General features: G+C 54.1%; 1 protein-coding gene and 1 long non-coding RNA gene across 5 annotated transcripts; both read left to right on the forward strand.

The window, feature by feature from the left end:
- The first annotated feature begins 1,608 nt into the window (after positions 1–1,608).
- On the forward strand, positions 1,609–7,484 carry LOC138447546 (uncharacterized). Of its 2 annotated transcripts, XR_011259886.1 has the most exons (6): positions 1,621–1,824; positions 3,271–4,374; positions 4,482–4,678; positions 4,764–4,869; positions 5,213–5,337; positions 5,990–7,484. It is a non-coding gene; the product is annotated as an uncharacterized lncRNA (long non-coding RNA). The 2 variants fall into 2 exon arrangements; XR_011259885.1 differs by lacking the exon at positions 5,990–7,484 and having other exon boundaries at positions 1,609–1,824; positions 5,213–5,591.
- A 3,090-nt stretch (positions 7,485–10,574) lies between these two features.
- ADAMTSL4 (ADAMTS like 4) lies at positions 10,575–21,513 on the forward strand. 3 transcript variants are annotated; one of them, XM_069603547.1, is made up of 18 exons: positions 10,575–10,706; positions 13,014–13,245; positions 13,461–13,518; positions 13,820–14,175; positions 14,357–15,035; positions 15,276–15,378; positions 16,119–16,255; positions 16,621–16,825; positions 17,092–17,264; positions 17,414–17,525; positions 17,619–17,804; positions 17,984–18,113; positions 18,625–18,829; positions 19,138–19,314; positions 19,611–19,817; positions 19,911–20,090; positions 20,363–20,507; positions 20,657–21,513. In XM_069603547.1, exons 2-18 carry the CDS (start codon positions 13,226–13,228, stop codon positions 20,791–20,793), a joined length of 3,210 nt encoding a protein of 1,069 aa, XP_069459648.1. In that variant the 5' UTR covers positions 10,575–10,706; positions 13,014–13,225; the 3' UTR covers positions 20,794–21,513. The 3 variants fall into 3 exon arrangements, with proteins under 3 accessions (XP_069459648.1, XP_069459656.1, XP_069459665.1); XM_069603555.1 differs by having other exon boundaries at positions 10,599–10,706; positions 13,098–13,245; XM_069603564.1 differs by lacking the exon at positions 13,014–13,245 and having other exon boundaries at positions 10,622–10,706.
- Positions 21,514–22,839: the final 1,326 nt, after the last annotated feature.

Below are 22,839 nucleotides of genomic sequence, written 5' to 3' on the forward strand. Positions count from 1 at the left end.
CCTAGCCAGGCAGATGGAGGCTGAGATGGGAATGTTTTCTCTAATTATCTCCAGAATCTTGTGATTTGTCTCCCCACAAATAGGTCTGGTCCGACCTTCAGACCCACCTGTTGTCAGAAATCAGTGAGTAGGCTGGGACCTGTCTCCCTAGGCTGTTCAGATCCCCAGTAATCCTGGCCCACAAGTCCGGGAGCAGAATCAGCTGCTGATGACAGGTCCCTGGAAGGGTGCAGAGCAGGCTGCAGCCTCCTCATCCCCACTCAGGGAAGTTATCAGGGTGGCTTTGTGCAGGCCAGTTAAACCCCCAAGCTGCTTTCCTGCTGGGGAAAATTTCAGACCTTTCAATAGCTTCCTCCTGTGTCCACCTCTGTGGTGTCTTCCCAGGCACTTATACTTGTGTGGCCAAAGAGAATTTTACCACTCAATCCTCTGAGTGGTAAATCTTCGGGACTTTTAATTCAGAGTCCCAAAATAAATTAAACAAAAATACCATACAATATTTACTTACTTACTATGTTCAGTTAAAGTTTGCGTTCTGTGTGCATCATTCCACTTAAACCTGCACAAAGCAGAGCCCTGAGGTAGTGACATAGTCATGTCCCCCGTCACATTGCCAGTTGGTCAAGGAGCCGAGATATGAACCCAGGCAGTCTGAGGACACTGTGCCTATATAGCTGCATTAATAAAAATAAAGTGAGTTGCAGAAGGGCCCCACAGTCCTGCCTCAAATGGGATGCAGTCAGGACCGAGAGAACAAACACCCACATCCTGACTGTTGCACGAGGGTGCAGAGCACGCAGTGGTGGTGCCTGCTGCTGGCCTGGAGGCAGGGGTCCTGAGCTGCTGTTTCTTCTGGGAAATAAGGGGCCAGCCTGCACTTCTCTGGAGCTCCCTGCTCGGAAAGGCTGCACGTTCCTTCCCAGAAAAGTGTGAGCTCCGCCTGCAGGGATGCTGGCTCTGAAAACCACAACCTGGCCGCCAACCCTTCTCCTTGCGCCAGCGGCTTGGGAAGGTGCCAGGAAGGTGCTGGGCCAGGAATGGGGAGACCTGGCTTCTGGCTCCAGTTCTGTCTCCTAAGTTAAGCGCTTGGCATCACATCCTGCCTCAGTGTTTTCATCTGATAAATGGAAGGAATGTCCATCAGTCCACCTCTGCTTTATAATGTTTGGGGAGAAGATCAAATGAGATGATGGATCTAAAAAGCTCCTGGAGGGAATCCCCTGATGGCCCAGTGGTTAGGACTCCGCTCCCACTGCAGGGAGCACGGGCTCTGTCCCTGGTGGGGGAAATGGGATCCCGCAAGCCGCATGATGCTGCCAAAAAAGAACAAATAAATAAAAATTTTAAAAATGAATTGTTTTATTATCCCCCTCGGAGACCAGAGGCTCTATGCAGAGGGAAGAACTGGGGCCAGTGTAGTTCTCTTGCCCGCTGCATCCTGGTGTTTTTAGATGAGGACGGCCTGAGGTGAGAGAATGGCAGGTGGTGTGGGGTGTGACCGCCCCTCCTCACCCTTCACCACAGTCGCCCTCTCTGCCAGGCCGCCCCTCCTGTGGCACCTGCCCCGCCCTGTGGTGGGAGGGTCGGGGGACAGCTAGACAGAGGCCTGACCCATCTTCCGAGGACTAAGGTGAGGAGAAGACACAAAGACTCAGAAACAGGGATTTTCTTTCTGATACTGACCCTGGACTGACTGTCAGGGCTTCAAAGGGAAAGCTCAGGGAGCCGAACCCTAAAATGATCACTCACACATTAAAGAACGTAACTGAACCCCTACAGTGGAAAACAACGAGGCCCCCGCTGCCCAAGGTAGAAGCTCTGCAGGTGAGTCTCAGAGTCCCCTGGGCACTAAGGGGGCCAGCAGAGCCGGGGGACTGTGTGGGCCTGTCCAGGAACAGGGACTGAATGGGGATCAAGGGGGAGCAGTGGCAGAAGCCAGACTAGGGAAGCTGGGGAGCCAGGCTGCAGTGCTGGACTGAACGTGAGGCCACAGAACAGGAACCAATATGCTTCTCAACCCAGGAAAATCTTAGCACTCCGGAAGCCCCACTGGGGCAGTGGGGCAGCCAGGGTCCAGGCTCATCTGCAGGAGGCTGCCGCTGGCCCTGGGGCACGCAGGGAGCCGGTTACTTCCTCCTTCAGCCTGTGCCTCCCTGCAGCAAGCCTCTACCCTCCCACTTCCGATGTCAGGTCCTTGGTTTGTACACTCTCCCCTCTTGTCCTGGAAGAAGACGCCCACTGCACTGGTTTCTTTCCATCACCCTTGGTCAATCTTGAGTTTGCTTACTCCAGATTTTTTTTTTTTTGGCTGTGCTATATGACTTGTGGATCTTAGTTTCCTGACCAGGGATCAAACCTGGGCCCTTGGCAGTGAAAATGTGGAATCCTAACCACTGAACCACCAAGGAATTACCCCAGAAATTTTTCCTTCTCAGTTGGTATTCCCGGTTCACTTGGGCCAGTGGCTCAGTGGACACTTCTAAGTATTTTGCTAAGTTTCTCCCCTTAACATACAGCACACAAGCAGCAACTGAAATTTTATCACGTGGTCCTCAATGCCAGGCCCTGAAGGAGAAACCAAGAAGAGTAAGGCAAGCCCCTACTCTTGGGAATTTAACAAATTCTATTTATAACAAATTTATAAATACATATAAATTACCATTATAAAATTATAAATCTAAGTGATACATTGATTAGATTGTAAATTCCCCAAATGATATAAACTGATAGTGTGAGGCACAGCCTGCCTACTGTCTCACCTGCCGTGACTCGCTGGGGTGTGGTGCTGAATGTAGCTGTAGGAGGAAAGGACAGATCAGAACAGCACCTGCTTTTGGAAGAGGTGGCATCAGAGTGACCTTGGAGGACGAGTTGGATATGAGGGTTGGGAATAAGCAAAGAAGGCATTCCATGGATGCCAGAAGCAAAGTATCACACATTTGTAAGGGCCACCATCACTGTGATCCATGCAGGAGGCGAGGAGAGCTTAGACAGGGGGTGGCCGCAGAATGGATGAGGACACGTAACTGCGTGAAGGACAGGAAGTCTTTGGGCTAGGAGGACAGACTTCATGTTCATGACACGAGCCAGGAATCTAATTCTGGACTTGCCAAAAACTGCCACAATCTCTTCACCTGGAAAACGAAGGGACTGGGCAAAATGACCTCTAAAGTCCCATACTATTCTGGAATAAAGGAAAGGAGTAAAGATGTCTCTAGGATTTTGAAGATTAGTCCTAATCAGTTTTCTTTTTTTTTTTTTTCCATGTAGGATCTTGGTTCCCCAAACAAGGATCAAACCCACCGCCGCCCCCGCCCCCTCCTCAATGCAATGGAAGCCCTGAACCTGAAGTTCCAAAGATGTCAGTTTTAAATAAACAGAGTGGATCCATTCCTGACTCTCCCTTCCTACTGGATTCTAGTCACAACTGCCATAGGCTCACCTGTTCTTAGTCTTGCCAGGCGTCCACCGCTTCCCTCCACTGGGAGAGCGTGACCCTGCTACATCAAAGCGAGAGCAAGGAAGAGGAACCAGCCTTTGCTCCTGGAGACCTGTCAGGTTCACCTCAGTGAATAAACATTTTGTCCATCATCAGCAGTCTTGCTAGGAAGCACGTGACTGCCCAATGCCTGCAGGCGAGGGTGTGAAGTCTCTAAACTGACTGATTAAATTTCCATCACCCCAGGGGAAGGGGGCGCTAAAAACAGAAATGAGGCTGTTAGTAAGAAATGAAGGATGGTTCTTGCATACCTGGTTCACAGGTAAACTTCCCAAAGAGTGGTTTAGACCGGCTGGCCTTGCCTGTGGATGTTTGTAAAACCCCTGTGGAGCTTAGGAACGAGATCACCCAGACTGGGGACCAGACATCTATACTTTAATATCCCCACAGGCAATCGTCAGACACTCCTAAGTGTGAGACCCCCGGGCCTAGAGGGCTGCCAGGGCCAGGGCTTTGGGCCAAGGAGCGAGAGGGACAGAGGTGGCCCTGGGAGGTGAGAGGCTCACTCATAGACTGAGCTGTGGCGTGGAAGGTTCTAAGCTCAGAGGAGATGGATGGGGGTGGGCATTTCAGACATGAAGGCACAGAAGCCGTGGTTGGAGGCTTGGCCTGGGTGGCGAAGCCGAAGGGGCTTTGAATGCCAAGAGCTGGACTAGAGCCTAAAGCTGCAGGAGCAGAGAAGCTTTGAGCAGAGAAGGGAGACCTTTTTCAGGAGTAGGAGCCGACGTGGCCCCTGCTTGTCCGCACAGGGCCCTCAAGGTCTCTGAGATGGGCCTGGGCCTGTGGTCAGAGAGGCAACCCTGCCCTCCCTCCTGCCTCGACTGCGTTTCCTCACGGCAAGCCCTGGCTCTTCCGTTTCTGACTTCAAGTCCTTGGTATGTACGAAATTCTTGCCCCTCCTTTGGCTGCCCTGCCCGTCTCTCTGGCCGCAGTTTTGAGTTTTGTACCCTGATTCCTACCCTTTTATGTCTGCCTTTCTTAGGCCTTCAGCACACTCTGTCAAAATTAATTTGACACCAAGCTGGCTTTCTCTAGAAAGTCTGGGAAACTTCTAAGCACGAGAGCAAGATTCATGTGGGAAGAATTACCACAGCCCTTTCCTTGGGGCAGTCCTGAGATTAGAATCCGCTGTCTCCAGTGACAAGCCACTAAAGGAAGAAGCCATTTATCAAGGCTCAGGTGGGTAGAAATACCTTGCTCAAATTCTGGAAGGCAGCGTCCAGCACGTCGCCTGATTTCCTGGCTCTGCTCTGTTACTTTGAAGGGGCGCCCTCTTCAAACCACAGACAGGCTTCCATCACCTCCAGAGCCTGCCTCCCTGTACACCTTCGCTCTGCTTGGAGAAGTTCTTCATTTGCTTCTGGAATCAGGTGAGGGGTTGGACACTGGGTCCAACTACTACATGGACCTTTATTCTCTCTGTAGGAGCTTTTCTGGGGCGGGAAGATGGGTTTCTGCCACCTTTCTTACTTGGGACAAAATACACTGTTTCCTGCTCTTAATTCACATCTGCAGTTGATCTTGGAATTGGTCATAGTTCTATGTGTGGCCAGTACATTGAGTGCAATTCCAGACTCCAGAACAAAACAATCCGTTTCTCTGTTTTCTCAAAATGCTTAGAGGCCTCAACCCTCACCCCGCCTCCCCCAAACACTGCCCTTCTCTCTGTGATACCGGGACGATGTCTCCCCAGTGCATTTTTGCCTTCAGCAGCTGCTGGATCTGTGCCAGCACACCTCACCTTCTGGTCCAGGAACCGCAAGGCACAAGGAGCCGGCCAAGCTGGGAAGACATCACAGAAGTCAGTCCTGGTCGCCCATCTGCTGCCAGATTTCTTAGTAAGGAAGATAGTTTCTGCCCAGACAGCAACATAATCTTTCCCCCAATCCCTGGCACAGAGGCTGGGCCACCGTTGTCAACCTGCTCTGAGAACACATTTAATATATGCTGTGTCACTGGTGAATCCTTGCGGAATCCTGTTGGGCTCTGAGAGAGCACAGAACGCCAGCATCGCAAAGGGGCAGGTCTAAGCCTTCACACAGTGCAATTTTGATTCACATCAACTAAAATAAAATTTAAAACGTAACATCAATCATAATGCTGGCTGGCTTTTCTATATGACTCTGCAGGTTCACGCTCTTTTACTATTTGTTTATTTGCGGCTGCACGGGGTCTTCTCTGCTGCACGCGGGCTTTCCCCAGCTGCGGTGAGCAGGGCTTTACTCCTCCTTGCGGGGCTTGGGCTTCTCACGGTGGTCGCTTCTCTAGTTGCGGAGCACAGGCTCTGGGGCGAGTGGGCTTCAGCAGTTGCTGCACAGGCTTGGTTGTTCTGAGGCATGTGGGATCTTCCAGGGCCAGGGATCACATCCGTGTCCCCTGCATTGGCAGGCAGATTATTTTTGGGGGGAGGGAGATTCCTAACCACTGGGTCACTAGGGAAGTCCCCACATGCTGTCATTTTTATTTTGGTTTTTATAATAATCTATGAAGAACATAAACGGAGTATTGCTGTTACTCCAACTGAGAAGCCAGAAACTTAGCATGCCCAAGGTCACACAGCTACTGAATGGCAAAACTGGGATGGAATCTGCATCAGAGCTTGTTCTTCAGCACTTCATCTCTTTACGACCCAGGGCTGCAGCAGCAGCCTCAGTGGCAGCACAAAAGGGGACTTCGAGACTGCCCACTGCCCTGAGCCCCCACAGGCCCTAGTAGTCGGGTGTGTGGCTCTTGAGAATGTTCTCCGAGATCCTAAGGACAGGACTAAGTGGAGGCTTGTGTCAGAGGAAGTGTCCTGGCTAATTGTTCCCCATCCCTGGTGATGGGTATCATTTTATTAAATCTATAAATTGGTTAGGTTAAGACTATAACAGAGGAAGAATAATATTTGAAGACCTTCCCAATTTAGCAAAGAATGAATATTCTCAAACCTGCTGGAGGGCTAACCCAGAAACTCTAGCTTATGGCCATGTTTCCCATACACATATGTAAGAAGATGTACATGAGTTCAACCCGCTTAACATAGTTGTCAAAGTACTGGTGATTTTGTAAACTTAATGGCTGCCAAGGTTATGTTTGATCAATTCATTCAATTCCATAAACATTTACTGAACACTTCCTGTGTTTGGAATGCCTATGGACAGACACATGGCTCAGGGCGGTACCAAGGCAACCTCTGTCAACAGGACCCCAGAACCTGCCTAACAGACCAGGAAGGATTGAACTATGGAAATCAAATTTAAAAGAACCCTAGCTTTGGGAGTTTCTAACTAAACTGAATGTTTTCGGAGCAGTGACTGGCGATCAGAATGTCCTATCCTCATCTTGGACCTCATTTTACCAAGCGGGTCATATCCTGTTTCTTCACGATTCCATCATCCTAGCGCCAGCTCAGCCAAAATGAGTTGACATAGCATCCAGGAAGTGCTGGAATCTGGCCAGAGCTGAGGCAGAGATCACAATTTCTCATTCAGGGCTCATCCCACAAGCATTTATTAAATGCCTACTATGTGCAAGGCAAAGTGGTGGATACAGCGGTAAACATGGCCAGGCGGTCCCCACCTCCAGGTCCTTTGTAGTGAGCAGGTCGCAATAGTCTGTTCTCATAACTGTCGTGGGGAGTGAGCTAACTGGGCCGATGTCAGAAGAACGGCATTAGTGAAAGAAAACGGCCAGAACAATGTGACAGGACACGGAACCAGCGGCTGGAGCCCAGCCTGGTGTGCAGCGACTGGGAACAGAGAGGCTCTTCGGGAACAAAGGAGTTGAGCAAACCATGATTCCCAGAGGCAGAAAGGCAAACAGACTAGGCTTTCTGAAAATGGGTGCTATGACCACAAACCAAGAGTTTCACGCTAATTTCCGGACGCCACCTACACATATTGGTATTGGCATCAGCACTGTATTGGAGTGGGGACAACATCTCACAGGAAATATGAGTTTCAAATGTTATTAGGTTCAACAAAAATAAAACTTCTTTAATCTACTACCAGAAAAGATTATTAAGCAAATTCAGCTATAGTCCTCAAAAACTTCACTTGTACACAACATAAACAGATAATAGGTTCTCACTGAGAAATTACCATATTTTTCTTTGTGTCTTTGTTTCTTTTTCTTTTTGGCTGTGCCCCAATGCTTGCAGGATCTAGGCTTATGGGATCTCGGTTCCTCAACCAGGGCCAAGGCTGGAAACTGGGTCCCTGGAATTCTCTGCACGTGTGTTTCCAGCTGTGTTACAGTGGGGCCTGCACATGTAGTAAGTGCTATGTATGTTCTATTGTTCAGTCACTCAGCTGTGTCTGACTCTTTGTGACCCCATGGACTGTAGCCCACCAGGCCGCTCTGTTGATGGGATTTCCCAGGCAAGATATTGGAGTGGATTACCATTTCCTTCTCCAGGGGATCTTCCCAACCCAGGGATCAAACACACATCTCCTGCATTGACAGACGGGTTCTTTACCACTGAGTCACAAGAGAAGCCCTCAGATACATGTTGACTATATTATTATTATTAAGTCACTCTGTTATACTCCAAGTCAGAAAAATACTTAGCCTATCCCCTCTTTGTCCATAGTCCTAGAGGTACTTTGGGGTGAACATCTACTTATTGCATAATCTTTTAAGAAATTTCTTTTTATCCTTGAGACAGTGTCCACAAATTTTATCTGGCACTTTGCACACTGCTGAGGCATAGGAAATTCCTTCCCTAATACAATATTTTCAGACCACCAAGTCCTGGGAGGTGACAGCTGTAATAAATCTCGTGAGCTCTTCGGTCAGCAGCCACTTCTTAATGGAAAGGTCTATTTCAGACCCTCAGTTACAAATGTCAAAGGCAGACCTTTCCCTCCCCTCAGGCTCCCTTCCCACTCTGCTGTCTTCGGCCACACTTTCTGCTCCTGCAGCTTGCCCCCTGGTTGATAAGTGAGTGCTGCTGGGATGTGACTTGGGGGCACGGAAAGGTCCTTGGACCTAAAATATCTTCTGCCCTGTGGGCTGGGCATCTCATCATCAGTATTGTTCTCTAAAGTCTGAGCAAAGGGGCTTCCCCTCCAAATCCAGGACTATAAATGTGCCTTTGAATTAGGACTTGTTAACAGCAGTCCCAAAATAAACCACCCATATGGGGAGGGGGCATTAACTCATTACCTTCCCAAGCTCTAGGAGCAGGAGACCAAGGCTGAAGATGTCTTCAGGAAAGGCACAAACCTGGGCCTGCAGACCAATCTGCAATGATCCACATGTTTTAGGTTATACTTGTGGTGTCCTGAAGTTGTTTTTTAGTGACTTGCCAATATTTTAAAACCAGGATACTTTATAATGGTTCTTGAGAAATAAAAACTTAAAAATAAATGCTTTAGCAATCTTGTCCTGCACCCCACAAAATAACAGGAGTCTCAGGGATTCCCTGCCAGTTTACCCACCACCCAGTGAGCCTGAGTTTAAAGTCAGAAAGCAAAAAAAAAAAAGTCAGAAAGCAGGCCTGGGCACCTGGGACTCATCTGTTTGTTCTGTTTCATTCCAAATATTTCTATTAACTCTACAAATACAAAAACCAAAACAGAAATACAAAAGATGAAAAAACAGAGATGACACAAAGTGGCCTAAATGGTCCTTGTCTTGAGAAAACTTAGGGGTTTATTGAAATAATAATAAATCATAATAAAATTATAATTTTATAATATAAATTATATAACTTATAAATTATAATAAAATATAGATATTGAACTTCAAATAAGGATATAATACTTATACTTAAAAGCATTTTATGTTTTCACTTCCCTCATCTCTTGAGACAACATTTGCTTCTGTTGAGTCCAGTACTTACCTCCCAAGTCTGTCTCCAACTAGACCCAACTCCTTAAGGCCAGAGGCTGTTCTTTTTTTTTTTTTTTTTTTCAGAGGCTGTTCTAACTGTGCCCTCCACACCAAGTGCAGAAAGTGCTCAATAAGTATTAGGTGGGAACACCTGATACCCTGCTACTGAAATATCCTGGTTTTAAAATATTGACAAGTCACTGGAAAAAAATAAATAAAACCTTTCAAATACTTGAGAGTAGACCCAACAGTACATGACTGTAGTTCATGAAAAAATGGCAAATAAAACTTTTAAAATAGTGGTGACAAGAAAAATAATGACTTTATCTACTCTGTCATTTTACATGTATTATTTATTTCTTTACCATAAAAAACAGATAATGCCTGTGGTTAAACATTCAAAAACATATAAGCATACAGAGTAAAAAAGTGAAAGCTTATATTTTTATTTTCCTCTCCCAACCCCTCCCCAGCTGCTGCCCCCAGTTCCGAGTTTGGGATGTATTCTTCCTGATCTAAGTAACTAGGCAGACATATCTCCAAGCCTATTCTTGTATGTCAGGTTAACCCCATTTTACAGATGAGGAAACTGCAGCACAGAAAGGTTGAAGCATTCATCCAAGATCACAGAGGGAGATTCAAATCCAGATCGTCTGATTCCTAAATCAGCGCATTCCTTGCGCTACGCCCCGTAGGTAACATTTATGGATGAAGAAACCGAGGCTTAGAGGGTCCCTGAGCAGTCAGAACCACATGGTTCACAGTCCAATTTAGGAGAAGCAGGGATAACTGGGCTTGCACGGGAGGCTGCGTGATGGAGAGGGCCCTGACCAACGTGGAATCGAGGTCAGGCTTGACCATCTCCCAGCCCAGCAACGCCCCAATGTGGGGCGCGGGGCTCGCCCACGCCGCTCGGGTACCGGCGCCACCAACCCCTTGGCGCCCCTCGCGGCCGCTCCGCCCGGGCTGGCGCAGCGCTCGCACCGCCCACTCAGAGCCGGTCGGGAGACCCTGGTCCCGGAGACCCGAGCCCCAGCCGGGTCGAGGGACAGCCCTGGCGCGATGGCTCCCTCGGAACCCGGCTGGGACCTCCTCGGCCTCGCCCCCTGGAGCGGTCGGCAGGTGCCGGGCGGGAGCGGCCAAGGCCCGCAGCCCAGGGTGGGTGGCCCTGGCGGGCTGGGGATTCGGGGGCCGCCGGGGGTCTGCCGCCGGGCGCGTGGCGGGCGGGCTGGCGGGGCGGGGCGGGGCTGGGCGGGGCGGGGGCGGAGCCGCGGCCGGAGGCGGCCGTAGCCCGGCCCAGGGGCCGCAGTGGCTGCCGCGGAGCGAGGCTGCCTGGAGGGAGCGCCCGGGCGCAGAGGGGTTAGCTGGCCGCCGGGGCCGCGCAGAGCAGGTACAGATCTTCCCTGGGACCCCTGGCCCCGGTCGCCCTCTCTCCCGCGTCTGGTTAGACCATCCGCCCCACGCCGCCGCGCCGTCCGGGTTCTCCGAGCCCCGCGGTCGCGCCCGAGCCACGACCCCGGCCCCAGTTCTTATAGCCTCGGAAGATCTTCCAGTCCCTGGGGTCCAATTCCTGGGGAGGGGGCTCTGATCTCTTGGAACGCTGGCCCCATCACTCGGACGAAGAATCAGCCAAAATTCCTACACAGAATAAAACTGGAAAACACACCCAGGAGCTCCCGGCACGCGCCGGGCACCTCCTGCCCTTCCCCTCTGGAAGGGTATTTCTGGATGATGCGTTCCTCCCCCATCCCCCCAACCCTGTCATCCGCTTCCGTCCTGGGTTGGGGGGCACAGACGCTGGGAGGGTTACAAGTGGGTGCCCCGAATCCAGCTCAGCCTGACGACTAGAAAGGCAGGACACCTGTTGGGTGGGCCTCCAGGACCCAGGAGTGGCACAAGGAGGACCAAGGAGTTCTCGCCCAAGACAGGGACTCTGCAGCCAGCCCTGGAGCCCTGGACCCACCCCCTGCCCCTCAGTGCCACTGTTCCCCAGAGGTAGGTCTCTTGGGGTTAGTGAAGCGGTTAGTTCTGCCCAGGTCACTCCTCCTTGATCTCCACTGGCCAGTGTGGAGTTGTGGCAGGGAGGAGCCCAGGTTTGTCTAGACCAGTGTCAGCCGGGCCCAAGAATGGCCAGTTCTGTCTGACCTCTCCTTTCTTCACTCTGGACAGTGAGGCTCACCAGATGAGAAACGGAAAACATGAAAAGACTGAAAACCACAAATGTGTATCTGTTTCTGCAGCGTGTGTGTGTGCCTGTGTGTGCGTGTGTCGGCCCCCTGCCCAGCTATGCGGGGGGGTGGGGTAGGACTTTTCCAGAGAGGGAGCCAGGCCTGGCCCTGGCCCCAGGAGCTCACGTCACCCCACCCCCCACCCCTCACTTCTCCAGGGAGCTGCCAAAGCCAAACCCAGCTCAGGACAGGATTATGTGTACTGGGTAGACCCATAGAGAGAGACAGCTAGACACAGGCCTGGGGTAGCAGAGAGAAGCAGAGGCAGAGGAAGTGGAGAGGGGACCCAGCAGCAAGAAGTGGCAGTGACCAGCCTCCCATCTCCTTCTCTTCAACCACCAGGAAGGGAGTCAGGCTGAAAGCTGAAGGTTTGGGTGGAATGTTGGCCCTTCTCTGGAGCCCCTACCCGCCTCCTCATCAGGGCGGAGTTGCTGACCTCAGTGGTCAGCCCAGCCAAGGGAAGGAGCAGCCATCAGCAACCCCCTTCACAACCCCAAGTAGCTGAGGAGACCGTTCGGGCACAGGCCCCGCCACTGTGATCCTTCTCAACGTCCCAAGCGCTGGGGTCTCAGGGAGGTGAGGGGGAATGGATTTGCTACCTCCAAGCACATTCCTGCCCTTCCCTCTGTCATTTTCCTGCCCCTGAGCTGGCCCACCTCAGCATTAGCTCCTTGGATTCCTCTCCCGGGTGCCTTTCAGATCCAACAGAAACATTTTTTTTTTTTTCCTGGAAAGCAGAGCTCAGAGCAGCATGAAGAGTGGGGGTGGGAAGGGTTCATTGTGAAGGGACTGGAGGGCCAGGGGGAGCCATGGGAGAGCCAGGCTTAGACCAGGGGAGGGTTCCAAGCTCCACTTCTCCAGTGATCAAGCTGAGACTGCAGGATGGACTTCCTGGCTCTTCAGAAGATAGACCCATGAGTGACTGGGGACCAATAGCCTCTCTAGCTGTATCTCCCCTCCCCAGCTTCCCCCAGCCATCAGAGTCTTGCCTGAAGGAAGGCCTCATTGATCCAATGCCAGAGGCTGGCCCCTAGAGGGAAGTTAAATATCACTGGGGAAAATCACCTGCTTCTCTAGAGATAAACCATCAGCCCATTTAGTTTATCCCTTGGCTGCAAAGTTTGAGACAGGCACAGTTGTGTCGAGTGTTCCAGAAGGAGCTTATTAGGTAAGAAGGCAAGAAAAGGCTGAGAAGCAGGTGGGAATGGAAAGCCCAGGGGGCTTCCAGTCAGCAGCTCAGAGAGGATGTCTGAAAAGTCCTCACTGAGCCTCCCTCCTCAACCCTCTTAAGAAAGATGCATGTGTCTGAGCTGGCCTAGAGACAGTCGCTGTTTAGGACACAGGAGCTGAGAAGTTCCTGAAGCTGAGGGAGGGGACTGCGCCTGAGCTGGGAGGCTGAGGGCAAACCTCCACCCCTTCAGCTTGGGTAGATGGACAAAGGCAGTGCTCCTTTTCCCTCTCACCTTTAGGATCATTAAGGGATGGACCAATCTTCACCCCTCCATTCTCACTCTGAGTTGTCCTTCTGAGAAGTCATCCCTCCCAATCCCCAGCTTTCCGGAGACTGGACCAGGCTTGGGTCCTTACAGAGCACAACCCCCACCCGAAGCCCAGATGCCACAGTAGAGTGTTTACTTCCGGTCCCCTCCTCCCTGGGCCCAGGGCCATCAAGGGAGGAGCAATGGATAAGTGGGCGGGCAGGTAAGTGGTAGGGGGCCAGGGTGGAGGGAATGACTGACTCAGTATGTAGAAGTGAGGGAAAGGACCTCTCTGGGAGGGGCCGGGGGAAGTGGTGAGTAACTTCTGCTTTCTGAGAAGTTGGTATCAGGATGTGGGGAGCCAGCTGGGGGCGAGGCATGATGTAACACCTCCTCAGGCTCCTGTCTGATACCTTCGCTCCTGCTTTTGGTTTGCAGGCCCCGGTTGTGTCTGATGCTGCTTCTGTCCCTCCCTCAGCTCTGCCTGGATCAGGAGGTGAGCCAGGGACTAGAGGTTACGATCCTTTCATCTCTCTGTCTCCCCACTATCCACTATCTCCAGACCACATTTGCATTTTCTGCAGCTTCTGATAAGCCCTGGCCCCTTTCTCTCACACTTGGCCCTCCAGCCTCTCCAACTCCCTAACTCCTTGCCAAATCACTTTAAGTCCCACCTCTGCTACTGAATATGACCCTGGGTCAGTTAACAACTGCCCCAAACCTCAGCATGGACTAGATTTTCTGTACAGTTCCCTCGAAAATCATTCTAATTTTGTCTGAACATTTTGTCTACCTAGGTGTTGTCTGGACACTCTCTTCAGACACCCTCCGAGGAGAGCCAAGGCCCTGAAGGGGTCTGGGGTCCTTGGGACCAGTGGGCCTCTTGCTCCCAGCCCTGTGGGGTTGGGGTACAGCGCCGGAGCCGGACATGTCAGCTCCCTACAATTCAACTCCACCAGGGCCTGCCCCTTCCACCCCGGCCCCCAAGACATCCAGAAGCCCTGCTTCCCCGGGGTCAAGGCACCAGACCGCAGACTTCCCGAGAAACCCTTCCCCTATACAGGCCACCGCCTCGAGGAAGAGGTGGCCCTCTTCGAGGTCCTGCTTCTCAATTAGGGAGAGAGGAGGCTCCGGGCACTCAAGGAGCCAGGAGGTGAGGGGTGGGGCTTTGAGGTAGGGGTGGTACCTTGAGGTAGAGGCGGGGCTTGGGATGAAGGAAAGGGTAGCAAAGGATCCAGGGCTTAGAAAGGCTTCTCTGGTGCTAGGAAGTAGGATGGGGAGGCCGGGTCAGAGATGGCCAGCGCTGTGACTCCACGTCTGCAACACCTTCTCAGGTCCCGGGTTCGAGACCCCATCAAGCCAGGAATGTTTGGCTATGGGAGGGTGCCTTTTGCTTTGCCGCTCCATCGGAACCGCAGGCATCCCCAAAGACCACCCAGAGCTGAACTCTCTCAAACCTCAGATCTTCCATCCCTGACTCCGAGAACAGAGCCACCTTCCACAAACCACACCCAGAAAACAGAACTGTCTCCTACCGAATCTTCTGCCCACACCCTCCCACCCCAAGTAGAACCAAGCCCTGAAGCTGCTCAGACAGCAGCGCCCTCTAGAGCCAGGCCGGGCCCCACGAGGCCACACCCTGGAGCCCAGGCCTCTGGCACAGAGCCCTCCTTTCATTCCCCATCCCCAGGAGAAGGTAGCTCCTTTCACCTGTCCCTGCAGCCAAGAAGGCCAAGTTCCCAGGGTTGGGCCAGTCCCAGGCTGGCAGACAGGCACCCTAATCCTTTCCTTTCTGTGCCTTGGGGCCGAGGCCAGCAGAGCCGGGAGCAGTGGAGACCTGGGGGGCATCTCCATGGGTCCCTCACAGAGTCTGCCCCTCCCCAGCCAGATGGCTGGCTGCCTCTGCTGAGCTCTGGCCCCAACTCCAGCCCACTCTGGAGCCTCTTTGCTCCCAGTAGCCCTGTCCCAAGATGTTCTGGGGAGAGTGAACAGCTGAGAGCCTGCAGCCAAGCGGTGAGTTCCTTTTTTGACCCCTCACAGACTTCCAATTCTGCTTCCCTGACCCCAAGTCTGGGTCCTTAGCCCGTCAGATCTGGACCTGAGGGAGAAGGGCCTTGGCATCCGACCTCTTCAGGGCAGGGGGCTTGGAGCTCTTCCCTAGACCTGACCTTCCTCTCTACTCCCCAAATCCAGCCCTGACCCACACCCCCATTTTCCTCCCCAGCTTTGACTCCTCTGTATCCCCCACCTCAGCCCTGCCCCCCTGAGCAGCCAGACCCCCGGGCCCTGCAGTGTGCAGCCTTTGACTCCCAGGAGTTCATGGGCCAACTGTACCAGTGGGAGCCCTTCACAGAAGGTGAGGTGTCTAGCCATCCCTGGGACAGGGGGGCTGAAGGTTGGGGGGTGACGGGGAAGGAGACTCAGCCCTCTCTGTCTCCTCTGTAGGCTCTTATGTTTCTCCTGCATCATCGTCTTCCTTATTTCCCACAACGGGGGTGAAGAGACAGAACAGGCCCAGAGAGGGGTGGGGGTTTCAGACAGGGCCCCTGCTGTCAGATGTGGTGGATGGTCAGCCGAGGAGTCGGGCTGGGAGAGGGCTGCATTCAGAGGTGCTCTTCAGTGGACCTCCTCTGGGAAGAAACCCATCCAGGAGGTGGAGTGGACACGATAGGGGCCGGGCGTGGGCAGAGAGATCCTGTCCAGTGGTGACAGCCGGCTGGGGCTGTGCCACTGGCCCTGGACCATGTTACATCACTCTGTCCCAAGCTACCACCCTTTGGGTTTTAGGCCTGTGTCACCTTGATACTAAGATAAGCCCTCCTGAGCTCTGAACTCCCATAATCATAGTTTCAGGTATCTCTTCAGAGTTGCCCGCCCTTTTCCTGATCTCAGTGATCCCAGCTGATCTGACTTGAGTTTTGTGTGACCCTCAAACTGACCTTTCAGAATTGTTGCATTGCCTTTGACGACAGGGCCCCCGGCAACCTCAGGATGCCTTATTGCCAGCATAAGGGCTGTTCTCAGGGTCCTGGAGTCTTTCCCAACTGACCTCCCACCAGGGAACCTAGCTAACCACCCTTCTACCCTGTCTCTTAGTTCAGGGTTCTCAGCGCTGTGAGCTGAACTGCCGTCCCCGTGGCTTCCGCTTCTATGTCCGTCACACCCAAAAGGTCCAGGACGGGACCCTGTGTCAGCCTGGAGCCCTGGACATCTGTGTGGCTGGACGCTGTCTGGTGAGGGAAGAGGGGGAATATGCATGGGGAGAGGGGCAGGGTTAGTAACTACTACACACACACACCAAGAGAGCCTCCTTGTTCATTATTACAATGATGAAACACCAGGCAGAGATGGCAAAGAGGAGGGTTCTTACCTGCCAAGTGAGGCTGAGCAAAAGATGTGAACAGCGGGAAAGACCCCCTTGGGTCCGTCCAAGCTTCCTGGAGGCTAGCTGGGAATGGGGGTGCTGACAAAGAAACAGTCTCACTTGCACGGCAAAGGTCGAGACCCGTGGTGAGCTGAAGGCTCCAAGAAGCCCAGGCCAGGGTGCGAAGTGAGGTCTGGCTTCCAGCAGCCTCTGCCTCACTCTGCTTTCCCCAAGAGCCCTGGCTGTGATGGCATCCTCGGCTCTGGCCGGCATCCAGATGGCTGTGGCGTCTGTGGGGGTGATGATTCTACCTGTCGCCTCGTCTCGGGGAACCTCACCGAGCGGGGTGGCCCTCTGGGTTATCAGAAGATCTTATCCATTCCTGCCGGGGCCTCCCGACTCCAGATTGCCCAGCTCCGGCCCAGCTCCAACTACCTTGGTGCGTCCCTGAGCTCCCCCGCCTTAGGTCCCCACTCCATCCCTGGTCAGTTGGTTCTGCCCAGCACACCGCCATTCAGCACAGGAAACAAGCCACCAGTGAAGTCAGGGCTCCCCTCCCTCTCCTTCCCAGGTGGGGGCAACAAGGAAGCCACAGGAGCATGGGGGAGTGTGCAGGTTGGGGGGGTATGTGGGTTCCCCACCAGCAGGGAAGTGAGAGGAGAGGAGGACAGGACGGCCTCATGTGTCCTGATCTGCCATCTCCAGCACTTCGAGGTCCTGGGGGCCGGTCCATCATCAATGGAAACTGGGCTGTGGATCCCCCTGGGTCCTATACCGCCGGCGGGACTGTCTTCCGGTACAACCGTCCTCCCCGGGAGGAGGGCGCTGGGGAGAGTCTGTCCGCAGAAGGCCCCACCACCCAGCCCGTGGATGTCTACGTGAGCGAGGGGCCTGGGCCTGGGGAGGCCGCACCGCTGCGGGAGGCCTTTCCTTTGAGGGGAACCTGTGGGTCTCAGGATGGGCAGAAGGCCGGCAGACGGCCCCTGGCCACCCCCGAACATTCATTACCTTCTCTTTCTCTCCCCAGATGATCTTTCAGGAGGAAAACCCAGGTGTTTTCTATCAGTATGTCATCTCTTCACCTCCCCCGAACCTTGAGAACCCCACTCCGGAGCCCCGTGTTCCTCAACTCCAGCCTGGTAAGACTTTGACCCCCAGACTTAGAAGGAGATGGGGTGAAGCTGAGCGTGAGGAGGCCCATCTGATTTGTCTACTCAACTCTCTCCTCACAGAAATTTTGAGGGTAGAGCCCCCTCCTGTTTCAGCGCCCCGCCCTGCCCGCACCCCAGGCACCCTCCAGCGGCAGGTGAGGATCCCCCAGATGCCCGCCCCACCCCCTCCCAGGACACCCATGGGGTCTCCAGCCGGATACTGGAAACGAGTGGGACACTCAGAGTGCTCGGCATCCTGTGGGAAAGGTGAGACTTCACACACCAGCCCCCTTGGCCCATATTCCCGGCTTGGCACTCCTGATCCCCTGCCCTGGGCGTGCATCACACCTTGACTCTGTGCCAACTCAGACTTCAGTGCCTGGGACCCACTGACACTGGATGCTGAGCCATCCCACCTCCCCGGGCTTCCCTTTATCCCCCTTCAGGTGTTTGGCGCCCCATCTTCCTCTGCGTTTCTCGAGAGTCCAGAGACAAGCTGGATGAACGCAGCTGTGCCATGGGTGCCAGGCCCCCAGCCTCCCAGGAGCCCTGCCACGGCCCCCCATGCCCACCATAGTGAGTGTGCCCCATGGGAGGGCTAGGGTCCTAGGGACACAATAGTTGTACCCGTAGGATCTCACTTGGACTCTGCACTCAATACAGGGTCTCCTGGCTGCATTCTCTTAGTTTCTTACACAACTGAGGATGTGTGTGGTGTGTGTGTGTGTGTGTTAGTCGCTTAGTCCTGTCCAACTCTTTTTGACCCCATGGGCTGTGCCAATCAGTCCATGGGATTTCCCAGGCAAGAATACTGGAGTGGGTTGCCATTCCCTTCTCCCGGAGGATCATCCTGACCTGGGGATCGAACCTTCATCTCCTGCACTGCAGGCAGAGTCTTTACCATCTGATCCACTGCAAGACAACCCTGAGCCCCACAAGGGATCCCAGACTCCAAATGTTAAATAAGCCCACTCGCCTCTGACAGGTCCCCACTCCCAGTCTGTTGTCCCCTTTCCTGAACATGGCAGCTGCACATAGCTCTGTTTTGCCATCTGTGTCTCTGTCCCTTCCCCCCCTCTGCCCACAGCTGGGAGGCCGGCGAGTGGACGTCCTGCAGCCGTTCATGTGGGCCGGGCACCCAGCACCGTCAGCTACGCTGCCGGCAGGAGTTTGGGGGCGGCGGCTCCTCAGTGCCCCCAGAGCGCTGTGGGCACCTGCCCCGGCCCAACATCACCCAGCCCTGCCAGCTGCGCCTCTGCGGCCATTGGGAGGTTCGCTCGCCCTGGAGCCAGGTGAGTGGCCCCGGGCAAGGAGGCTCTCGGATGGGGAGGATCCTGGAGGTGTGGGCACCCGTGAGCTAGAGCTGTGGTTTTCCCAACTCTGTATTAATCAGCAGAAACTTTTACAAATGAGATCTCATATGAGCCTCCAACTGTAAGGCAGCTAAGACATGCCCTGTACTCAGCCTGCTCCTCAGCCCATGAAGCCCTGTAACCTCTGAGCCAGGCATCAGAGGCCCGTCCTGGTTCAGAAGCCCCAGAGAGGGAAGATGGTGAGGAAGCCAGGGAAGCCCAGCCCTCTGTGCCCCTCGTCCCCTCAGTGCTCTGTGCGATGCGGGCGCGGCCAGAGGAGCCGGCAGGTCCGCTGTGTCGGCAACAACGGGGATGAAGTGAGTGAGCAGGAGTGCGCCTCAGGGCCCCCGCGGCCCCCCAGCAGAGAGGCCTGTGACATGGGGCCCTGCACCACGGCCTGGTTCCACAGCGACTGGAGCTCCAAGGTGGGCCCCCCTCTCTGCTGAGCCCCAACATCCCTAGTGCCCCCCATCTCCCCCGACACCCTCTCAGGTGTCTTCCCAACGCAGTTGCATAAACATTGACTGGGCAAGCACCTGCTGTGTGCTAGACACTGCCAGTGTTGGGAACTTGGAGAAAAACTTACACTAACGTCCTGAACCCTGCCTGACAAAAGTCCCCCAGGGCATTCCCTAACTCCCGGATCCAGGAGGTGTCTGTCCTTGACCCCCTCCCCTCCCCGACGTCACCCCGTCCCCCTTCACACTCTGCTTCCCAACAGTGCTCAGCGGAGTGTGGGACGGGAATCCAGAGACGTTCTGTGGTCTGCCTTGGGAGTGGGGAGGCCCACGGGATAAGCCAGGAGGAAGCAGGGGCAGGAGCTGGTGAGCAGACCTGTGCACCCGGAAGCCGGCCCCCTGACATGCGTGCCTGCAGCCTGGGGCCCTGTGAGGTGTCGTGGTGCTGGTACACTGGGCCCTGGGCGGAGGTGAGCTGAGCGCCTGGGAGGGGCCCGAGGGTGGGATTCCTGGGGCGAGGAGGTAGGAGTCATCCTGCTCTCCCTCCCTGCCTCCTCCGCCAGTGCTCCTCAGAGTGCGGCTCTGGCACGCAGCGTAGAGACGTCATCTGTGTGTCCAAACTGGGGACTGAGTTCAACGTGACTTCTCCTAGCAACTGTTCCCACCTTCCCAGGCCCCCTGCCCTGCAGCCCTGTCAAGGGCAGGACTGCCAGGACCGGTGGTTTTCTACACCCTGGAGTCCGGTGAGTGCCTGGCTCCCCTGCCCTATCCAGTGTGGACTACCAGGAGAGGAGAGGCTTCTCTCCTTGGACATCCCTCTGTGCCCACTAGCTAAGGCCAGGGGCAGTTTAACTTGTCCCCCTGCCTAGACTGGGAGGAGAGGTGGGCCCCTCTGCATGGGGGTTCATAATACTCCAGGAGAGGCCCCCAACTCCTCCTCTGAGGAGGAGGCCTGGGGTGCAGGAGGACCCTGGAGCACAGCAGAGGTCTGATTTGATAGCTGGGGTCTCCCCAGTGTTCTCGCTCCTGCCAGGGCGGCGTGCAGACAAGGGAGGTCCAGTGCCTGACTGCCAATCAGACCCTCAGCATCAGATGCCCTCTTCACCTGCGGCCCGCCAGGAAACGATCCTGTAACAGCCAGCCCTGCAGCCAGCGCCCTGGTAAAGAGCTCCCTCTCCCCCATCCCCAGTAGAGTGAGTTAGCTGAAATGTGGGTGGAGATTAGGAAGGACGAGTGGGAGTGGGCAGCACGCCTCCAGCGGGATGGATCTTGGTGACTTCTTGTGCCCAATGGCCTCCTCTGTCCCCAGATGACCAATGCAAGGACAGCTCTCCACACTGCCCCCTGGTGGTGCAGGCCCGGCTCTGCGTCTATCCCTACTACACAGCCACCTGTTGCCGCTCTTGTGCCCATGCCCTGGAGCGGTCTTCCCCAGAGCCTGCCTGAAAAGGGTCCAGGAGACCCTCTCCTTGTGGTTTTCTCATACCACCATCAGTCACCCCTCAATCATCCCACTCTGTATCCTCTGGCTCTCCAGCCTGTCCTGGTCTCACTAGAGACGTCCCCCAGGGTGATGGAAGTTGGCAAGATGATGGACAGAGACCATCAAGATGTGTCGCTGGGTCTGTGCCTGTATGGGGTGTGATGGTGTGTGCACACACGCACCCAAATGTGTAAGGGCCCGTATGGATGTGTGTGCGCCCATACATCTGTATCACTTCTCAAAAAGAAGTTACACAGTCCCCCGGGAGGGGATGATGCCTGTTTCCAAGAGAGTTTTCTGGGATGAGAGGAAAGCAAGTTTGCAGCTCTTTGGGAATCCGAGCTACTTAGAGTCTGGCCTCCACATTAATCCCAATTTTGTGTCCTAACCCTCATTTCTCCTGTTCAGGCCATGTATCATGTAAACCATCCTTCTGTCCTCTGACTCCTTCCTTTACCTAGTTTCTATCCCTCCCTCTCATAGCTAATGAGGGGTGGGGGTGAGCGAGTGCCTTCCAGGAAGAGAGACTGTCTCCCAGAGCAGAGACCAGCTGGGCAGAGGATGGAAAAGAGCAAGTTTAGAATAAGACATCCTAGCCCCTGCTTCTGCTCCCCACCTCCTAAAATGGTTCCTACTCCAGAACTAATTTATTTTTATTAAAGATGATTATGACAAATGAGAAACAGGCTCTTCATTGTCCTCATGGGAACCCAGCTGTACAGGCCACCTAAGCAAGCTGTGTGAGATGAGAATGAAGGGTGGGAAGGGGAACAGCGCTTGGAGCCCAGATGGAGAGAGTCTGGGCGCAGAATGCCTAATGAAGGAGCCCCAGTCACCTGAGACCCGAATGAAGCCTTGGTCAGAGGCAGAGGGTCCTGGGGGATCGCAGGCCCTGCAGGTTGGTCATCCACCACTAGAGGTCACCACTCCCCCCAGCTTAGCTACAGAGTTGGGCACTTGGGTCCAAAACAGAAACTACTCGGTCTATGGTGGGTTTCTCGGTAGGCTGGGTCCTTCTGTAAAGTCTCTTGGAATCTAGTAGCACTTTTTTTCCATCTGGGGCTGAGCTGAATGACAGCTGCCTTTTCAGGGGTCCTTTTTCCTGTTCTCTTTCCTTGGCCCTGACTTCCTGCCCCTCTCATCTTTTCTGCTATTACCCATTTTCCTATTAAGCTCTTGGTTTGTTGCTTTTTATAGAGTGGGAGGAAAGGAAATGATTCCCACCAACCCCCCAACCCCGCAACCCCCGCCCCCAGCAGAAAGGGCTGGAGGAGGAGGAGCCTGGCCTGGCTCTAGGGGAATTGGGGGTGGAGTCGAGGGTGGAGCCAAGGCAGTACTGGATGTCCAGCCAAAGACACATTCTTCAGAGATGTCTCATCCTGGTCTCCTCCCAACCCAACGCCCATGTCCACTCTCAAGGTAAACAGTTTGTTGGAGGTGGTGTGAGCGTGGACAGCCTTTTCCATAACACAAATCCTTTCCCCAACCCCACCCCTACAATTCTGAGTCCTGATCACCACTTGTAGAAGTCACACTTCTGGGGGAGGGGTCCCCACGTCTAGGAAAGAGGGAAGTGCAATAGAATCGAGCTTCTCTCCCCATCAGGAGGACCCCTCCCCCATCCCTTCACCCCCACAAGTCTGGCCAAGTAAGATCGTAAAGGCCTGCAGAAACAGCTGAACTCAGTGACTACTGTCTTGAGCATGTACTCCTAGACACAGCCAGACCCTGGGAAGGACCCCAGAGCTACCCGAGGGGACAGGACTTCTCCATTCTGGCAGCTTCCTCATGTCATTCTGTTGCCTTGGGAAGCAGGCTTTCTTTGGGCTGAGAAGGAAGACTACAGGTACCATCTCAGGAGGACAGTGTATCAGGAAGGAGGCAGAAGAAAATGGGGGGAAAGGAAAATGAAACTGACTCCTCCAGGGTGGGAAATGCAGAACAGGGTACCGAGGGGGCCCAGTCTTGGTGTCTCTGCAGGCATCAAACGGCTCCTCTTTGGTGAACCT

Source organism: Ovis canadensis, chromosome 1, assembly GCF_042477335.2.
Source record: "Ovis canadensis isolate MfBH-ARS-UI-01 breed Bighorn chromosome 1, ARS-UI_OviCan_v2, whole genome shotgun sequence".
In the NCBI taxonomy this organism is placed as follows: Eukaryota; Metazoa; Chordata; class Mammalia; order Artiodactyla; family Bovidae; genus Ovis; species Ovis canadensis.

Coding starts and splice junctions, on each gene's coding strand:
- ADAMTSL4 (XM_069603547.1), top strand. CDS start 13,226: ATGGATAAGTGGGCGGGCAG. Junction 16,826..17,091: donor GCCCAGCTCCAACTACCTTG/GTGCGTCCCTGA, acceptor TGCCATCTCCAG/CACTTCGAGGTCCTGGGGGC. Junction 19,818..19,910: donor ACACTGGGCCCTGGGCGGAG/GTGAGCTGAGCG, acceptor CTCCTCCGCCAG/TGCTCCTCAGAGTGCGGCTC.